Source organism: Podarcis erhardii (genome assembly GCF_964252035.2).
Source record: "Podarcis erhardii genome assembly, chromosome: 16".
Taxonomy (NCBI): domain Eukaryota; kingdom Metazoa; phylum Chordata; class Lepidosauria; order Squamata; family Lacertidae; genus Podarcis; species Podarcis erhardii.
In genome coordinates, this window is record NC_138514.1 from 1,467,296 (window position 1) to 1,487,761 (window position 20,466).

Sequence of the window (20,466 nt, forward strand, 5' to 3'; positions counted from 1 at the left end):
CATTTCTGTATGTAGCAATATCACCAACTGAGACATCATGGCTCTGCTTGCCACCACTCCAGGTTTTTTAAAAATATATTTCTTTATATGTGCCTGCTGGCCAAGAGGTTTATGTATCTATCCAAATTATGATATCATAGAAGAGAAATGTGTTCTGAAGCTTCCACAAGCCATGTTTCCATTCCTCTGAACTCTCTGGTTGGCAGCTACATTTTAGAATTACTCAATTGCTGTTCCATTTATATCCTGCTCTGGTGTGGGGCTCCCAGTGTGCTCCCCTCCAAGGGAGCAGCTGCCCAAGTCCACAGCTGCTTCGCTTCAGGAGTGCTGTCGCCTGAGATGCTCCCCACTTGGCCTATGGATCCCGCGCTTGCTTTTCCTTCAGGGCCACGCATCTTGAGAAAGGCATGGAGAGGGGCAGTAGAATCATACAGTTGGGAGGGACTTCAGAGCTGGTCTTATATTCAGACCCCCTATCAGTATTGAAAACCCTCTACTGCAGCATCCCTGATAGCCTCCATCCAACCTCTACTAGATTCCACCTAAACATTAGGAAGAACTTCCTGACAGTGAGAGCTGTTCGACAGTGGAATTTGCTGCCAAGGAGTGTGGTGGAGTCTCCTTCTTTGGAGGTCTTTAAGCAGAGGCTTGACGACCATATGTCAGGAGTACTCTGATGGTGTTTCCTGCTTGGCAGGGGGTTGGACTCGATGGCCCTTGTGGTGTCTTCCAACTCTATGATTCTATGATTCTACTTAAAAACTGCTGAGGTCTTCCAAGGCAGCCTGCTCCAAATAGCTCATACCATCAGAACATTCTTCCTAAGGTTTTGTATAAATCCTGTTTTCCTGTCATTTGAACTCATTGGTTCATGTCCTACCCATTAGAGTGACTGAAAACAAATTTTCTCCCCATCTTCTTTCCCCTTTCAAATATCTGAGGATGGATATCAAAACACCTTCACCATCTCTTATCTCTAAGCTAAACATACCCAAACCCTTCCGCTTTGCTTTCCTGGCCATGTTCCAGTTTGCTGACACCTTTATCACATGGCCACTTTTCTCTCCTTTGTCTCTATCGAAGGGCCAGGCACTACTTTGGGGGGGGGGGGGCGGTGCCCATGAGCCTTAGCTGCTGATTCCTTTTTGAGCCACTCTTAATCTCGACCTGCCAGCACCAATGTCTTTTTCTTCCTCAGCCGACGCCACGGAAAAAGATCTGTCTGACTTGATCTCTGAGATGGAGATGATGAAGATTATTGGCAAGCACAAGAACATCATCAATCTCCTGGGAGCTTGTACTCAGGATGGTGAGGGCTGAGCACTTCTTTTGAGGGAAGCAGTTGTGGTTCCGTGGAAGAGCAGAGGACGGCAGAATGTCCCCAGTTAAAAATAGCTGAAGCCTATCCATTAGTTAAATGTACAGTATTTTAATATATTTTTTGGAAGCCGCCCAGAGTGGCTGGGGAAGCCCAGCCAGATGGGCGGGGTATAAATAATAAATAAGAAATAAGAAATAAGAAATAAGAAATAATAAATAATAAATAATAAATAATAAATAATAAATAATAAATAATAAATAATAAATAATAAATAATAAATTATTATTATTATTATTATTATGTGTTTTATCTCTTTTTAGCTTCCGTTGATTTTTATCATCTCTTGAATGTTTAATCATCTCTTGAATGTTACCTGTTCTTAACTGTTTTTATTGAGAATTTTTAAAAAATTATCTTATTTTTTTTTGTAAGCCACTTAGAGGTTTTCTTACAAAAAGGTACATATATTTTGTTAAGATGAAAAAAACCCTTGACATCTCCCCTGAAAGGAATCTCAAGCAGCAGGTGATGGGGAAACCCTTTTCTGCCTGTGACCCTTGGGAGATGCTGCCGGTCAGAGGAGACAGTGCTGAGCTTTAATGGGCCAGTGGTTAGACCTGGTGTAAGAAAGCTTTCTATATTCCCTCCTGCTTGAGAATAGATGTGAGGTCGTTGCCAAGTCAATTAGAAAGACGAATAGTTGTGTGCTGGGCTTTGAACTCTGTAAAGTGCTTGTCCTTTAATTTCTTCTTATTGTTATTTATTCAGTTTATATACTGCCCTTTATCAAAAGATCCCAGCGTGGATTACAACAGTAAGAACACATTTTACGGATCATCAGTAATAAAAAACATAATAAAAAGCATAATAATAAAATAATAATAATAACAGTCTCCCCCCCCCCCAATCTTTAACAGGCCATAGATTATTTAATGGTTAAAGGCTGGGTAAGGAGGACTGTTTTTGCCTGGTGCCTAAAGACATGTAATGATAGCGCCAGGTGAGCTTCTCTGGGGAAGAGCATTCCACAGGTGGGGAGCCACGACAGATAAGGCCCACTCTCCTGCTGCCTCCTTCTGAACCTCTCTGGAAGGAGGTACATAGAGAAGGGCATCAGATGGCAAGCTCAGGGTCTGGCCCGGTTTGTATGGGGAGAGGCAGTCCTTAAGGTCCTGAGGTCTTGAGCCGTGTAAGGATTTCTAGGTCAACACCAGCACCTTGAATTGGGACCGGAAACTAATTGGCAGCCCATTGCAGTTGGGCCAGGATCAGTGTAATTTGCTCAAAGCATCTAGTTCTGGTGAGCAGCAGCCTGGCCATTGCATGTTGCACCAGCTGAAGTTCCCAAACCGTCTTCTGAGGCCGCCCCACGTAGAACAACGCACTGCAGTAATCCAGCACAGAGGTTACCAGAGCATGTCTTACAACTCAAATGTACAAATCCTCACAACAGAAAGGAGCCCTGTTGAGTGGAAGATTGCCTGAGGACAGGCTCTGCTGTGCTCTCTGAACCCAAGGCCTGTCTCCTCTTCGCCAGGGCCGCTCTATGTGATCGTGGAGTATGCATCCAAAGGGAACCTGAGGGAATACCTGCAGGCTCGGCGCCCCCCAGGCATGGAATATTGCTACAACCCCACCCACATCCCAGAGGAGCAGCTCTCTTTCAAAGACCTGGTGTCCTGCGCGTACCAAGTGGCCAGAGGCATGGAATACCTGGCGTCCAAGAAGGTGAGCAGTCGCAGCAGGAATGGTGGGTGTGCAGTTCATACAGGAGGACGGGGGCTGAGGAGGGATAGAAGGGCCAGGGAATTATTTAAATTGTCTGCTGCAGAAAAAGGCAGAAGGGTTAGGCTGACAATTGGATACTCCCTTTTTGGATGCAGAAGCCCTTTGCTTATTGTTTGACTGGATCTGTAACTTTGTTGTTGTTATAATGGGGGGGGGGGCTGTATGGGCTTCAGAATTCCACAGACGAAAAATGTGTGATGGGGTATGGAGGCAAAGAAGTCAGCTTTTAAAAAGTGAGATTCTTTCTCTTGCAACAACGGGGTAGGTCCCTCGCATGGGAGGAGGCACACAGATTTGCTTGGTTCACGTCATATATGCAGGCTGCAAGTTAGCTTGGTCAAAAATTATTTTGCCCTCTTTTGCTGTTATGTTCCCTGTTTTGTTTTAAGCTGAAAATGCCCCTGCATTCCTCTGAGGGAGGAGTCAAGGCCTCCCAGGGCTGCTGCTTCTTTCTTGCAGGTCCCTAACAATTTGTGTCTCATCGCTAGTGCATTCACCGTGATCTGGCTGCCAGGAATGTGTTGGTGACAGAAGACAGTGTGATGAAGATTGCTGATTTTGGCCTGGCTCGAGACATTCATCACATAGACTATTACAAAAAGACAACCAACGTGAGTAGCCGATTCAGGGGTTTTGGTCACCACGTCTCACGGCCAGCCTGTATTCTGGACAAGGTTGCCCTCCCCTAGGAAGAACAGGGTCACTGTCTGTGAGGCTGTTAGATCCCACACTGTCATGGACGGCTGTGGTGCCTCAGGTGGTGCCTCAGGGGCTACAAGTGCCTTGTTTCAGCTGCAACTGGTTTGCCAGCGATGGCGCCTTTTCGACAGAGGTGACTTGGCTGCTAGTCACTTCCAGATTGGATGGTTACGATGCGCTCTGCATGGGGCTGCCTGTGACAATGGCTCGGAAGCATCCATCGGTCCATAGTGTAGCACCCAGACTTCTAGCTGGGGTTCTGTTTAGATCCCATAAAACCTCCGTTCATTTCTGAGCCCAATTCGGGGTGCTCTCCCCACAGAGGTGCATCTGACACCTTCATTGTACAACTTTTGGCGACTGCTGACAACACACCTCCGAACCGTGGCTTTTCATAGAATCATAGAATCCTAGAAGAGTTGGAAGAGACCACAAGGGCCATCGAGTCCAACCCCCTGCCAAGCAGGAAACACCATCAGAGCACTCCTGACATAATAGAATCATAGAATCATGACTCTAGAGATGCATATTTTTAGGCTCCACCTTATTTCTGTCATAGTAAGTTGTTTTAAACAGTTTTTAATATTGTGTTTTAATTGTTGAAGTCTACCCCCAGACAATGTGGTAAAGGGACCAAAATAAAATATTGATTATTTTCATCATTATATTCTGCACATAAAAGGTGTGGATGTCATGTATGTGGTACTGTGCAGAAACCTTTCTGAAGCTGAGGAGGTCCAAGTCTGGGCCTGGCCTCTACCTGGATAGCAGATTGTGTGCTACTTCAGGCATTCCTTTCTCCACACAATTAACTAGAGAATGAGGTGAGGACATCTTGTTGCCTCATGACCAAGAAGCCAGGGAGAGAGAGGGGGAGTCTCAGAAGCTTTGTGGGCACCAGAAGAAGACCTCAATGATGCCTTTGCACGTATGGGCACCATGAAGGCAACCCTAGCTTGAGATCACACATTGAAATTCAAGAGCAAATTTCAAAGCAGAGGAAGCAGAGGCTTTAATTCAATCTGAAGGCTTTTCTCCTGCTTGGCTGACCTTAAACCGTATTAAGATGGATTGAAAGATGTATTCATGGAATCTGATGTAAAGGGCTGCCCCATAGTAAAAGGGTAAAGGGGACCCCTGACCATTAGGTCCAGTCGTGACCGACTCTGGGGTTGGGGTGCTCATCTTGCTTTATTGGCCGAGGGAGCCGGCATACAGTTTCCGGGTCATGTGGCCAGCATAACTAAGCCGCTTCTGGCGAACCAGAGCAGCACACGGAAATGCCGTTTACCTTCCCGCTGGAGTGGTACCTATTTATCTACTTGCACTTTGACGTGCTTTCAAACTGCTAGATTGGCAGGATGCCCCATAGTATTATATGTTTAAACTGATTAATGATTATGGAAGGATTTTTAAACATTATTCTTGTTTATAAAACCCAATTAAAAAACCCCCAACAACAACCTTGAGTATCCAATTAGGAGAGCACTATTGCTGCTTGCGTATAGTCACTTTTCAACATTGCATAGTTGATTTTGAGATTGTGGGGTGCTTGCCATATTTGTTTAATGTGCTATATATAAGGAAAACAAGATTTAAACAGCAGTTTTTGCTAGAAGTAGAAATGTCAAAACTACACTGGGCGCTTCCAGCTCACACCCTTATTTAAAGCTGTGCACATGTTTGATTTTGTTTTTCAGAAGTGATTATTTTTTTCATGATTTTATATATATATTTGTATTGTTTTGCTATGGTGCAACATCATGAGAAATAAACTCTTCTGCATCTAACAGTGCACATACTTCAAGGGGAAACTGAAAGGTCTTTCCAGATCTTCAGACACTTTTGTGCTGGGGGAAGTTTCCTTCCTAACCTAAAAACTGACAGTCAATCAGATCCCCCAAGTATAATCAGTGGACTCTAATAAAAGGATAGTGGGACAGTCCTGCATCACAGGGCAAACCCTGAAGTGCTCTGCTAAATTCTTCTTCTTCCTTCTTCTTCTTTGGCGATCCCTGGTAGCCGAGGAAGATGGTCTTCCATGAACACGGTTTTAACAGTGAGTCTGTAATGACTGTGGAGGCCAATTCTGGATCCACACGTCCTTCCACAGTGGGGACAGAGGTTTCCATGCAGGAGTTGATCACGGTGAGGGTTTGTCAAGCAAGCCTTCCTCTTTTGTCCTGAGTTCGAGTGTCTTCAACGCCCATGACACCTTTGGTAAAGGCTGTTCTCCAACTGGAGCGCTCGCAGGCCAGTGTTTCCCAGTTGTACGTGTTTATACTACATTTTTTAAGATTTGCCTTGAGAGAAACTTTGAACCTCTTTTGTTGACCACCAGCTTTACGCTTTCCATTTTTAAGTTCAGAATAGAGTAGTTGCTTTGGAAGACGATCATCAGGCATCCGCCCAACATGACCAGTCCAACAAAGTTGAACTGCTAAATTCATAGCAACACAACACCTCCATATTTATTATTTTTTGCATTATTCACGCACACAGACCCTGGCCTTTCTCTCCTTCCCACAGTTTTGGGCTGATGCAGCTGTCTTTCCTATTTCCTAGGGTCGCTTGCCAGTCAAGTGGATGGCCCCTGAGGCTTTATTTGACAGGATCTACACGCACCAGAGTGACGTGTGAGTATCTCTTGGCTACTTTAGACACGAACCTAACCTGAGCCAGTCCATGGAACTATCCAGATTGTCCTGTCTGGCATAACTGGTTGCAGGGCTCAGGCAGAGACCCATGCAATCTTTTGTCAGACTGGAGGGGCCAGGAATTGGAAGAAGGACCTCCTGTCCAAGCCCTGAAGCCTCTGCTCCTGCTAGCCATCTGCTCAGACCTCGAGGGTGGAGGGATTGGGGAAAGAGCACCGGGCTGCTTTGCCTTCAACCTGTTAAATGTCACCGCTACACTTTTGGTTCCACAGTATTCACAGTTGCGCTCCAAGACACCAACCGCTCTGGCAACCCACTCCTGAATGGCTCCTTGTGCTCATGGCTCCTCCAAGGAGTGTGTCTTTGCTTGTGGTCCAATTCACACACAACCTTGGTATGCAGGCAACACCCCCTTAAGCCTCCTGGCATCTCCAACTAAGCCCAGTGTGCTGGATACTATTCCCAAAGATGAAATAGATCAGATGTGGTTCATCTTTGCTTAAGGAAATGCTAATTATTATAAGCAGGAAGAGGGTTTTCAGTCTGGCACTCAGGTTTGTTTGAATCCTGCTACTGATTCCAGCCTTATTGTCAGCCCAATACCTTTCCACCTCCACAAGAAGTCTTAAAAAAAATTTAATGAGACCATTTCATGGAGAAGCAGGCCTGTTGACAGTCAAGGGAGCTAGGGGTGCTTGAATAATTTGGTTTTTTGCAAATTCCAATAGGGACTGGCCTGGACTAATGTGCAGATTGCAATACAGTTGTCTTTTGGATTTTTCCCTTCTCAGAATTTTCCAGTTTTTTTCCAGTTCAAAAAACATACCTAAATGCTTATGAAATAACATTTTAAGATAAGCTATCCAGCAGGTTTTTCTTTCTCAGCCAAGCAAGCATAACCAAACTACACTGCTACTGCTGTGATTCCTGATGTGCACACGATGCTCAATTTAGAATGTAGGAAGTTCCTTTCCTCTGAGCCAGCTCTGTACTGGCTACACTGTCTGGCCATGGCTCTCCAATCATTATTCAAACCTTGTAACTTAAAGAATAAAAACCATGAAAGAAATAGCACTGTGAGGAGAGATGTGATCATAGGGGTGAGCTGGGGGGGGGATGGTTGGAAAAACACATTTTTAAAATACATACCTTTAAAGAAAAGGAAAAAGCTACAAAAATCCAAACGCTAGCTGGAGACCATTTGCAGAAGGGAACTCTCACGTCCTGGTGTCTTCCCACACCTCCCTTCCCCATGTCAGCGCTGGATGAGCTGAGCCAGGCTGCATGTGCAAGAAGTGTCACATCAGAAGGGGGTGCCCTGCTTCTCTGCCACACAGATGTTGTGAGGAGCCCCGTGAGAACTGGGCAGGTGAGTTGGGTGGGAGACCCCATTTCCACACACTGTGTCTCTGCTCTTTGGCCAGGTGGTCCTTCGGCGTACTGCTGTGGGAGATCTTCACGCTGGGAGGGTCGCCATACCCAGGAGTGCCAGTGGAAGAGCTTTTCAAGCTGCTGAAAGAGGGTCACCGAATGGACAAGCCCAGCAACTGCACCAATGAGCTGTGAGTGTCACCTCCTGGCTCTTTCCCAGGCTGGCATTGTGCTGGACTCAGACAAGGAACACAGATGGGGTTCTTCCAGCCCTGGTCTTCAGTTCTCGTTAAAGTGTTGAAAGCACAGCATGAGGCCAATATATTGTACATTGGGTTTCGTGGGGTGTTTATTTTATTTTATTTGCCATTTCTACAGCTCTTAGCCCTTTCCTGGCTCAAAGGCTATTCCTGCTTTGGGCAGAGAGATTCTCAAGTGTTACCAGCTCTGATAGTGGTGCTGTCTGGACAGGAATCATAGAATCATAGAGTTGGAAGAGACCACAAGGGCCATGAGTCCAACCCCCTGCCAAGCAGGAAACACCATCAGAGCACTCCTGACATATGGTTGTCAAGCCTCTGCTTAAAGACCTCCAAAGAAGGAGACTCCACCACACTCCTTGGCAGCAAATTCCACTGTCAAACAGCTCTTACTGTCAGGAAGTTCTTCCTAATGTTTAGGTGGAATCTTTTTTCTTGTAGTTTGGAACCATTGCTCTGTGTCCGCTTCTCTGGAGCAGCAGAAAACAACCTTTCTCCCTCCTCTATGTGACATCCTTTTATATATTGGAACATGGCTATCATATCACCCCTTAACCTCCTCTTCTCCAGGCTAAACATGCCCAGCTCCCTTAGCTGTTCCTCATAAGGCATCGTTTCCAGGCCTTTGACCATTTTGGTTGCCCTCCTCTGGACCCGTTCCAGTTTGTCAGTGTCCTTCTTGAACTGTGGTGCCCAGAACTGGACACAGTACTCCAGGTGAGGTCTGACCAGAGCAGAATACAGTGGCACTATTACCGTATTTTTCGCTCTATAACACGCACCTGACCATAACACGCACATAGTTTTTAGAGGAGGAAAACAGGAAAAAAAATATTCTGAATCAAATGTTGTACTAAACTATTTAATAAACAACCGGTATATCAGAATCATATTACAACCATGTAAAGTGAACAGCAGTCAACAGTGGCATTAAGAACCATCATCACTGTCATTAACAAATGAAGAGAGAATTTTAGGTTCGAGTACTCTTCTAGTCTTCTGTGAACCCCAAGAACTCATCAGTGCTAGAGTCAGAATCTATGAAGTTCAGCTGCTCACAATCACTGGCATCACTTTCTTCGCCATCTTCATATAAAATCTCATCTTCTTTTGCATCCAAACCATTGCTAATGCCACATTTTTTGAATGACTGTGCAACGATTTCCTCCTTCACCAAGTGCCATTATGTTTTCACCCCATTAGATATTTGAGGGAGTCATCCCCCACCCCCCATTGTGGTATGTGAGGTGGGGCTTACCTGGCTGCCCCCCAATATTGTTTTAAGTTGGAAGAGGAAGGGAGGGAGGGAAGGAAGAGAGAGGGGGAACTCACATTTGTGCAGCTGCCTTGCCTCGAACGGGAGCAAAAAGAGGAGGAGGAGACACAGGGACACGAGCCTTGTAAGCCGCTTTGTTTTAATCTACCGGTGAGGTGCTGGGGGATGGACGGAAGGGGATGCCCTCTTTGTCCCTCCTTCCAGCTCATTGTAAAGAAAGCAGAGCCGCTTACATGTGTGTAAGGGAGAACCATAGAGCAGGCAGACACTGAGAATCTGAATGCGCTCAGCTGTTGCCGGCTTCCCTCCCAGCGACGGAGGAGGAGAGGAGAGGCTGCCGAAAAGCCATAGAGTAGACAAGCCAGCAAGCAGGCAGACAGGCTGTGCTCAGCTGTGCCGGCTTCCCTCCCAGCGACGGAGGAGGAGAGGAGAGGCTGCCGAAAAGCCATAGAGTAGACAAGCCAGCAAGCAGGCAGACAGGCTGTGCTCAGCTGTGCCGGCTTCCCTCCCAGCGACGGAGGAGGAGAGGAGAGGCTGCCGAAAAGCCATAGAGTAGACAAGCCAGCAAGCAGGCAGACAGGCTGTGCTCAGCTGTGCCGGCTTCCCTCCCAGCGACGGAGGAGGAGAGGAGAGGCTGCCGAAAAGCCATAGAGTAGACAAGCCAGCAAGCAGGCAGACAGGCTGTGCTCAGCTGTGCCGGCTTCCCTCCCAGCGACGGAGGAGGAGAGGAGAGGCTGCCGAAAAGCCATAGAGTAGACAAGCCAGCAAGCAGGCAGACAGGCTGTGCTCAGCTGTGCCGGCTTCCCTCCCAGCGACGGAGGAGGAGAGGAGAGGCTGCCGAAAAGGCAGCAAGAGCGGCTCCTCCCGCCTGCATTCGCTCCATAACACGCACACACATTTCCCTTTATCTTTTAGGGAGGGAAAACTGCGTGTTATGGTCCGAAAAGTACGGTACTTCCCTTGATCTAGATGCTATACTCCTATTGATGCAGCCCAGAATTGCATTGGCTTTTTTAGCTGCCGCGTCACACTGTTGGCTCATGTCAAGTTTGTGGTCAACCAAGACTCCTAGATCCTTTTCACATGTACTGCTCTCAAGCCAGGTGTCACCCATCTTGTATTTGTGCCTCTCATTTTTTTTGCCCAAGTGCAAGACTTTACATTTCTCCCTGTTAAAATTCATCTTGTTTGTTTTGGCCCAGTTCTCTAATCTGTCAAGGGAACTGACAAGGACTTTGTTGCAGAATGAGCGGGAGGTGCTCCAAACATACCAGGGCTCGTTCACCATATCTTGAAGCCAATGAAGTAATACCCATTACCCGCTAAAGAGGAATGCCATGTAAGACCATTAAATCCAGAGTCTAAAAATACCTACCTGCAAAATGGTTCAGAAAGCTTCAGCAAGAATTCTGCTTTGTCAAGGATCAGCCCCTTATGGTCTCTGTGGAAGCATGGGAGGTTGCCTTATACTGAGTCATAGAGTTGGAAGGACCCCAACGGTTATCTAGTCCAGCCCCCTGCGGTGCAGGAATCTTCCTGCCCAATGTGGGGCTTGACCCTGAGATTAAGAGTCTCAGGCTCTACTGACTGAGCTATACCAGACCATCTGGCTCAGGATTGTCTACACTGACTGGCAGCGGCTCTCCGGGATTTCAGACTGGAGGGGCAGGTTGCCGAGCCCACCCTGGGATGTCTCATGAGCTATGGCCCTTCCCCAAAAACCTCCAGGTGAACAGAAATCCTGGAGGAGATTACATGTGATCTAATCTTCAGTGGTTATGTTAGGGGCTATCCCTGTTTCAGCAGTGTTTGTTTGTTTGCTGCCTCTCCTTGTGCCCAGGGCAGCTTGGGTTAAATCAAAGACTTCATTAAAATGAATGCAACAGCAACAATACTGGCATTTCAAATCGACACAGCATATATCCAAGTGATCCCTAAACACAACAGATAAAATGTTGGAAAAGGCCGTCTCGTCTAGCGCCCTGTTTCTCACGGCGTTCTCCCCACTTGCAATTCCCGGCAATCGGCATTCACAGAAGCCATGCCTCTGACCCTGGCCGTTACGGCCGGGGGTTCCCTTCTCCTCCAACCCAAATGCCAAGCAAGTCGGGCTCGTGCTTTCCCCTCCCAGAAGTCAAGAGAGCTGTCGGTGCCACCAGGCCTCTTGCTGGAGGCCCTTCCGTAGCCTCGGGGCTGCAGCCGTGGCGTCTCTCTTCCTCCAGATATTTGAACTTGCCACGCCAGAGCACCTGAAGCAGAGTGGCTTGGTACGTGGGAGCAAAAGGAAAGAGGGGTGCTTTGAGCAATTCTGATCCCAAGGTCAGCCTGTTCCTATGACATGAGTTCCCAGAGATGGTTTTCCTTGCCCGGCTTGCAGGGCCGGCCGGCTGGAGAGCCCCATCGAGCGCAGCCGCCTGGCACAGCAGAACAGAACCCCCGCTGACCGGCAGATGCATATTATGAGCACTGGCAGGAATTCAGCGTTATTTTCCCAGCCCTGCTGAAAGCTGTGCGTGATAATAAACCAAGACTTCATTTTCTTTATATTTTTGTTTTTCTCAGCAGGAGAATATCCCAAATAGGGGGAGGGGGAGGGGGGGTAACTTGGTCTTTTGTCTTGAGCGACTCTCAGTCCCTTCCCAGTTTGTTCTAGCCAGCCTGGCCAGTGGCTGCTGTCAACAGATCCACCTCCCTCCTTCGCCACACAATGAGGAGGATTGTGGTGCTCAGACCTAAGAAGGGGCTTACACAAAGTGTAGTGAGCAAGTGTTGCTGCAGGCTCAAACAAACACCTTCTGGTGTCGGGGTTCCCTTGGTTAGCATGCAGAGACAGCCCAGCTGAAAGATCCAGACCCTGCTTCATACTAAATTGCTATTAAATATGCAGTCCTTTTGCATTAGTCTGCATGTTAATAGCAGAAATTAGACTTGCCTTCAGTGCCTTGCAAAATGTTCATCAACAGTCATTGGTTCATTTGACTCTTATTTATAAAAAGCAGCAACCTTTGATTTACAAGTGGTGTGCATTTATTTACAGCAGTTTAAAAACGTATGGGGAAGAGAGGGAGGGGAATTTCCGTTGCACAAGCAGTCCTGCTCACACAAGGACTTGATGGGATACAAGCCTGTCACGTGCTTTCAGTGAAAATGAAGTTTACAGTTTGCAGGCCTGTGTCTCCCCCTGGAGCCAAGAGGTCTGCTTTAGGCGCAAGGGTGGAACTAAGCAGGTCTCAGTTGTCTGCACTGGAGACCCCCTGTGAACCCCACATGCAGAAGAAAGGCAGGCGTAGATGTAACAGAGAAATAAACAGTCTATGATAGACTAGGAAAGACTTGTCACATGTCAGAGGTGGTGGACAGAAACCTGGACTTAGATGAGGGTGGAGGACTTTGTTTCAAGGTTCTATGCAATTCGTCATTGTGTCTCAGCTTCCATCTGAAACATTCTTTGTAGGATTTATGATCTCAGGAAGATCATGGAGTGTTTGCAAGTTCAGTAAAGTGCAAGTGTCAGGGTAGCCTTGGCCAACCTGGTGCCCTCCAGATGGTGCTTTGGACCCCCATCCCCGCCACCACAACTTGTCCAAAACATCTGCAGGGCACCAAGTGGGATGGAGAAGGGCGTCAGGAGAAAGTGCTGAGACTGGGTTGGTTCATCTCGTTGAACAACCTCTTTCCAACGGTGGCAAACGTAAGTGCCCCAGAGAAGTCTGCAGGAAGGATGGGGAATCTTTTTGGAGCCAAAAGCCACATCACCCTGGTGGAAAGCTCTTGGGCATTGCATTCCAGTAGTGGAGGCTGTCAGACCAGCAAAAAAATCCCACACCCTTCACACAGACACACATGTGGGTTATTTCCCATGGAAACAGAGGCATTTGTTTAATTCTTGCCAACTCTACTCAAGTTTCACCTTCCATTCTCTCCAATTTTCTTTTTTTACAAAATATGTAAAAAATATTGTCAAATAACGTCAACGCACAGCTGAACTGCAGTCTAAAACTTCAAAATACAGTTGCATCCCGAAAATTGCATGCATGCAATCACAAAATGCATGGGCCCTTCTTGCATATGTGCTCCTGTGTCATTTCCCACTCTGCTTTGATCTTGCGGATTAATGAGCTACAGTTGCTGGTTTTGCAAAACACCAGAGGTTTGTTCTTCCCCCTCTGTTGCTGCCTTGAACAGCTGATGGCCTGAGGGGATGTACAGAGCATTCCCTGGCATCCATACCAGACCTGGGGGTGATTGCCTTCTTATGCTCCATGCCCACCAAATCTGATATTCAGAAGTCTACTTCCTCCCTTTAGCTTCATGGCTTTGATGGAATCTGTTGCTTTTGTTGAACCTGTGTATAAAATAGCCATTTCATGGGCTTGTCCATGTTCTGTTACGTGTCCTGCAACTCTGTGCTAAACATTTTTCATCCGGTTCTCTTATTCTATCCCTAAAGGTACATGATGATGCGAGATTGCTGGCATGCTGTTCCCTCCCAGAGACCCACATTTAAGCAACTGGTAGAAGACTTGGACAGGATTGTGGCCATGACCTCTAACCAGGTAAAATACATCTTTTTCCAAAGACTGTATGCTCCTGGGTGTCATTCTGTCTGTCTGCAAGGTTGCAGGGAGCCGCTTCCTGGACTAACCATTGATTCAAAGCTCAATGCTTTGAGTCCCCTGGGGACTCTGGCTTTTGGGGCCGACCAGGTCTTCTGTCTGGCTTTGGCTCCTGCTGCTGAGTGCTGCAACTAATTCCAGTGTTTCTTGGCGAGAGTCGCTGGAGCACACTCTGTTTTGATACCTTTGTTCTGATAGGCCCAATTTTCCCTGGGTGTGGGAAAATTCGGGGTGAAGTGATTCACTGTTGCCTCTTGGGGCTCCCCTCTCCTCTCCGAGGCCTCCAGACCCTGGGGTGGCCAGTGCTTAAGCCCTCATGGCTCTTTCCTTCCCTCTAGGAATACCTGGACCTTTCCATGCCATTGGACCAGTATTCTCCTAGTTTTCCAGACACCCGCAGCTCCACCTGCTCTTCAGGAGAGGACTCTGTGTTTTCCCACGACCCCCTCCCCGATGAACCTTGCCTCCCCAAGCACCCACCTCAGCTTGCCAATGGAGGACTCAAAAGGCGCTGAGACTCCAACTTCTGTGGGACATTTGCAAACCCTCCGTGTACACAAGCGTAGCGTGTTTGTGTGCATGTTTTGAGGAGTGTGTGTGCGCGCACTTCGCTTCCAGCTGGACTGGTGGTGGAGCACCACATGGGGCAGCCATCAGCCCCCTTCCAGCTGCCATAGTCATGATCTGCAGAGACTCCATTTTGAATAACCAAACCCACACCGCCCCCTTCTTCTCAAAGCTGCCATGATTGCAAGTCCTTGACCTCTGGAAGAGGAGCTCACAGGGAATCTGTGCTTGAATATTTCCCATGAACTTGAGTTGAACTGCATCCCCTGCCCCCCTTTTGGCCAGTGACAAAACAAAAAGGCAGAGCCAGACACCTGGGCTTCAGTAGCAACTTGCTCCCACTTCTCTGAAAAGGACTCTGGGGAGAACAACATTCCTTTGAAGAGAGTGGGCATTTTCTGCTCTCTACTTCCAAATGCAAGCAACAAAACCTCTTCACAGCTCAAGAAGCTGACAGCTAAGCCTGAGGTGCAAAGCCTGTGGCCCAAGGACACTCTGGATTCAGCTGTCAACTGGGAAGTCTTAAATTCAACCTGTGGCTGGAGGGCCTGCTGCGTCTGTGATGCCAGTCGGGATGGCGCAGCGCACTTCTGCGCATGCTTGTGCTGGGACCAAGCCTTCTAGCCCAGCAGGACTTCCTCCCAGGAAAACAGGCATAGGGCACAGCCCTGGTTTGTGCTTTGTGGACCAAACTTGGGAAGTGACCAGGAACCCCAAGGCCTGCGGTATCTTCACAGCACTTGACGCGAAACAGAGAGGTTGCAGCCCAACAAAGCCAGTGCTCGGAAGAGTCTCTTTTTTATATAATTAAACAAGCTTATTATGTACATAGCTGCAAAATGTATAAATATGAAATATATATTTACATGTCTTTTTTTTAAAAGAAAATTTGCTGTTTACCAGAGTTAATATCACTTTGGTAGTAAGTTACTAGTGGCTGGTAGGTATCAGTTGCTATAAAACAAATCATATATTTTGCTACTTTTGCTGGTTTTTTGTTTTGTTTTAAATTATGTTCTAAAACTTATTTCAATTTAGGTACTTCAATAAAATTGCTGCTGCTTCAGTTTTATATGGGGTTATATTAAACAGTGATTTTTGTTGGTTAATGTTGATTTCCCTTTGGAAAGCTGTTATGAAATTATCTCCCTCCTTTCTTAGGCTCCTCCTCCCTTCCCTGCCTTTGATTTCTGCCCCGGCCACTGAGTGCAGCCTTTGGATTTGGTGCCCAGCAGGAGGACAGTCAGTTCACCTTATTGGTGCAAGAAAGGGGTGTCTGTGTGCCAGTGGTTCAGTTTCTAGGTTCAGAATCTTGGTCCGCAGTGGGGCTGAAGCCCCATGAGGACGAGGAACTTTGTTCCAGCCATGTCTGTGCATTTCTTTGATGTTTTGCAGCTAGAAATGGCTCTTGCCCTTTTGGGGGGTAGAAAGTGATGTTGCCGGAGCAAGCTCTTCCCAGCTGAGTTTTGACATCCTTTTGCTCTGGCAACTTGGAACCCAGAGCAAGACCAGCTCAAGAGCTGCCTCTGGCCCTGCTTCAGACTTCTCATGATGCTTGGGTCAGCCCCAGCGTCTCGTTTTGTCCAAACAAACATTTCCCCTGCCAAGGCAGTGCCAAGGAAGAACTCCACGAGTGCCTTAAAATGAGCTGTGGAAACTTGCATGTCCATACAAGATTGAGAGGAAGTGCACTCGTCCCTCCCTCCCTCCCTCCCTCTCTTCCATGGGAGCAACCTAGCAAATTAGTCAGAATTCTTCATTTCCTACCAGTTCTTTTCCAATAGCTAGTTTGGCCCTGAAGCCTTATCCGGGTCTCCTCTAAAGCAGCCGGGAACACCTGAACTAGAACTGCACATTTTGAGCCATGAGGTAGGGCAAGACCATTCCTTGTGCCCAGTGCTATTTTTCAAGAAAAAGAGGCACCAGAACTTACCATGAATGCATCCTGTGTTCTCTTAGAACGGCGATGGTGCCCACCTGAGAGGGGCCAGAACTGAGTTCCGGCTGGAAAAAAAGCCCTGTTTGCACCAATACTTTAAGCTCTTCCAGCACTCACTATATCAGCCATTGCCAACCTGGTGCCCTCCAGATGTGTTGGGTTACAGCTGCCATCAGCTGGGGTTGATGGTCATTACAGCCAAAAACATCTGGAAGGCACCATGTTGGGAAGACTGCTCTAATTTTCACGTTCCCCAAATAATCGACATGGCCCTTGGCTTCCAGAATGGCGTGCAGATTCCCAAGCCCTCTTCCTGCTTTCTCCCCCAGTCTAGACTAAGAAACAAGAGTTTGCTTTCTGTTCCTCAGTGGTATCTTGGAAGCCAGAGCCATGCCAGTCATACTTGAAAGCTTGCCCTGCCTTTGTATAGAGTCAGATTATTGTGCTTTTAAAAAATTCTGTAACAAATTTGGTGGTATTGTAATTTATTTTTTTATTTTTAAAGATTTTAACAGAGTCCTGCAACCATCCTTGACATTAGCTGATATTCTTGTTCCCTCTCCCCTTTGTGTGCCTTCTTTTTCTTATGGGGAAAATGAGAATAAACCATGCAAATTTATGTAAATGTTACATATCTTATTTGAAGTCCAGAATCTGTGGGTTTCAGCCTGTGGACTTGAACATCTGGAAGCCAAGAGCAGCTAGGCTTCTGGCTTGGGGGATCCACTCTCCCCCCCCCCCGCCCCCGATCTACCAGTTGGAAGAAGTCATGACATGGTACTGTATAGTCACTGCAGGGCAGCACAGAGGAGGAGACACTCGCAGAACGACTGCTTGGGGCACAGGAAAGAAAGGCCATTAAATGTTCTGTTCATCTCAGCAGCAGCAGCAGATCAACCTAACAATCCACACATGACAATAATGCATGTTGTTAAGAAGCTAAGCATTTAGAAGTCTTTCTAGAAAAATTAACACATTTTAGAAAGCAGAAAGAGAGTCAGGTGTAGCAGTTAAGAGTGCTCTATTAGGTCTTGGGGGACCAGGGTTCAAATCTCCATGCACTGTGAAAGTGATGTTGGGCCAGTCACTGTCTTCTAGCCTCACCTACTTTACAAAGTTGTTTTGAGCATATACACACCATATTCAGCTCCTTGGAAGAAAGGTAAAGGTAAATGTAAAGGGACCCCTGACCATTAGATCCAGTCGTGGCTGACTCTGGGGTTGCGGCTCTCATCTCGCTCTATAGGCCGAGGGAGCCGGCGTACAGCTTCCGGGTCATGTGGCCAGCATGACTAAGCTGCTTCTGGCGAACCAGAGCAGTGCACGGAAACGCCGTTTACCTTTCCGCTGGAGTGGTACCTATTTATCTACTTGCACTTTGACGTGCTTTCGAAGTGCTAGGTTGGCAGGAGCAGGGACTGAGCAACGGGAGCTCACCCCGTCGCGGGGATTCGAACCGCTGACCTCCTGATCGGCAAGCACTAGGCTCTGTGGTTTAACCCACAGTGCCACCCGCATCCCATGGAAGAAAGGTAGTGTGCCTTAAACATAAGGCTAGTCCCAAGGACCATAATTGAATCCATGGCAGAGCAGATAACTCCAAAAGTGAGCCAAGCAACAAACTGTGATGCTACTTAAACACATGCATTATATGTGCTTAAGGAATTAAGCAGTGAAGCCACAAGACAGATGGGCACGGGTATAAATGTGCACATGAGCCAGACATACATACTCGCAACCTGTCCATAGCAAACTCAGCACAGGAGAAGACCTGCAGACTGCACAAAAGACGTAAGAAAAGGGATTCTCTGTCTACCTGCACCCTGGAAATGCCTTGGCACTCTGCTCGCACCAAGTTCTTGCAACCTCTCTTGCAGCCACGGGCCTCCAGAGCAGTCAGGAAGAGGCATGTGGTGGCAGGTGGAGGTGTCCCCAGCCATCCCAAGTTCAACTGCTGCTCCTGGAACAAGGGGTGGCATCTAGTCTAGCCTTATGTTCTCAGAGCAGCCGGCCAGCTGCCTCTGGCCAGGTCATATCATAAGCAGGACATGAACACAAAGCCTCCCCCCTTGATTTCACGCCTTTGGGGGCTACAGCACGTAAGAATTTTTATTTCCTTAGAGAGAGAGAGAAAAGGGCAGCTGAGAAAGAGGGGGTGGCCTTGCCACCAGGAAGAAGCTCCCAGCTGATCACCGCCAATGGAATTCAGCCCTTGGCAGGAAAAAAAATGGCTCTCCACTTCTGTTTGAAGCCTTTACCAATATATATATATTCTTTAATTTGCTTTCTCTATGCAGGGTGTGCGGGGCTGAATGAAAGTTATCACTGGGAGGGGGAGAAGATTAATAATAATAATAATAATAATAATAATAATAATAATAATAATATCAGAACTGTAGAGTTGGAAGGGACCCTGAGGATCATCTCGCCCAATATGCAGCTGTCTCGTGCAGAAATCAAACCTGCGACCTTGGCATTATCAGCACAGTGCTCTGACCAATAATGATACTTTTATTATTGATACCCCACCCATCTGGCTGGGTTTCCCCAGCCACTCTGGATCAATCTCCCTGTGAATCAATCTCACTGTGGCTATTGGGAGATGTGCATTATTTGGGTAGAGATGGAACAGACTGGGAGTGTCACTATTTTGAATGAAGATTTGAAAACTTAAAACTCTGTCCTCGTGGGAAATGCTGAAATTAAATAGAACTGGTTTGTCAGTAGAAGATGTCTGCTTTTAAACTGATAAGGGGTTCTGCGTATGGTGCTACTTACATTTTCTTCATAGCACACACTTTCCCACTGCATCTTCCAATGCAATTTGGAAGTGTCACATTCATAAAAATCCAGTTGTAATGGAAAGGGGAAATATAGCTGAATGGACACTCCAGAGAGTGAACTCCTGCAAATCAAGAAGAGATTGAGCTGTAGTTCTCTGATAAGTAAATTTATTACAAATCTCACTGTCACAGTACATGGGAAGCTGGGTCCATCTAATTCAGCAACAGCTCTGTAGGATTTTGGGAAGAAGTCTCTCCCAGACCTACTTAGCAGTGCCAAGGATTGAACCTGGAACCTTTAGTATGCAGTGCCTCTCTCTCCATGAGCTACAGCCCTTCTTTACTATGTACAAACTGCTCCCTGCTCACATTGTAAGGAGAGAGTTCACAATCCTTGATTTAGCATTACGTCCAAACCAGGGATCGTGGTTTGTTTTGTTCCCTCCAAGGCATGGTTTATGGTTTGTTGAAGTACTGCAACACTAAGCCAGAAATCATGGTTTGTTTTCTCCCAGCATGAGTGGGAAGGAGCAATTAACTATGGTTTACTGTCATGGACAAATTGGATTACTGTAGCTTAAGGAATAGCACTTAAATTGAAATCCTCTGCAGATTTTATTGGAAGTGAAATTAGCTGAACACACTGTTCTCATGCAGACATAACACTAAGTTATGGTTTAACATCATGAACTAGCCTTGAATTTGGAAGAGTCTTTTAAACTAAGCAAATCATAGTTACTTGAGAGATTAGTTTGTACGTAACACTACATGAGTTTCATGCTGGTGCTGGTGTCCTCACCTCATTTCCTCCCACATGACCAGAAGAAAGAGTTTTGTAACATTTTCATTTCACTTTCCATGAATGCAGTACCTTGGTTTAAGAACAGTCCTGTTTACGAACAATTTGGTTTATGAACTCCGCAAAACCGGAAGTAGTGTTCTGGTTTGTGAACTTTACCTCGGTCTACAAACAGAAACCTAACGGTGCAAGGGCACCGACAGCAGAAGGCCTCATTAGGGAAAGCACACCTCAGTTTAAGAACGGATTAAGTTTGTAAACCGAGGTACCACTGTATTGCATTCAAACAAACTGGTTAGCTTAATAAGTCCGCTTCATAGGCCATGGTTTGAGGGAGGCTTCATTAGAAATTGACCAGAGTTTGTTTGAAATCTCAATCCATACATAACA

At 46.8% G+C, this 20,466-nt stretch overlaps 1 protein-coding gene across 7 annotated transcripts in view; it reads left to right on the forward strand.

The window, feature by feature from the left end:
• The window catches only part of FGFR1 (fibroblast growth factor receptor 1), a 112,136-nt gene extending 95,023 nt beyond the window's left edge, over positions 1–17,113 (forward strand). For all 7 annotated transcript variants that reach the window (XM_081843880.1, XM_081843882.1, XM_081843881.1 and 4 more), the window contains 7 exons: positions 1,199–1,309; positions 2,859–3,049; positions 3,598–3,720; positions 6,374–6,444; positions 7,890–8,027; positions 13,823–13,928; positions 14,327–17,113. In XM_081843880.1, the coding sequence (XP_081700006.1) occupies positions 1,199–1,309; positions 2,859–3,049; positions 3,598–3,720; positions 6,374–6,444; positions 7,890–8,027; positions 13,823–13,928; positions 14,327–14,503 (917 nt within the window). In that variant the 3' untranslated portion in view covers positions 14,504–17,113. The remainder of the gene's footprint in view (positions 1–1,198; positions 1,310–2,858; positions 3,050–3,597; positions 3,721–6,373; positions 6,445–7,889; positions 8,028–13,822; positions 13,929–14,326) is intronic.
• Positions 17,114–20,466: the final 3,353 nt, after the last annotated feature.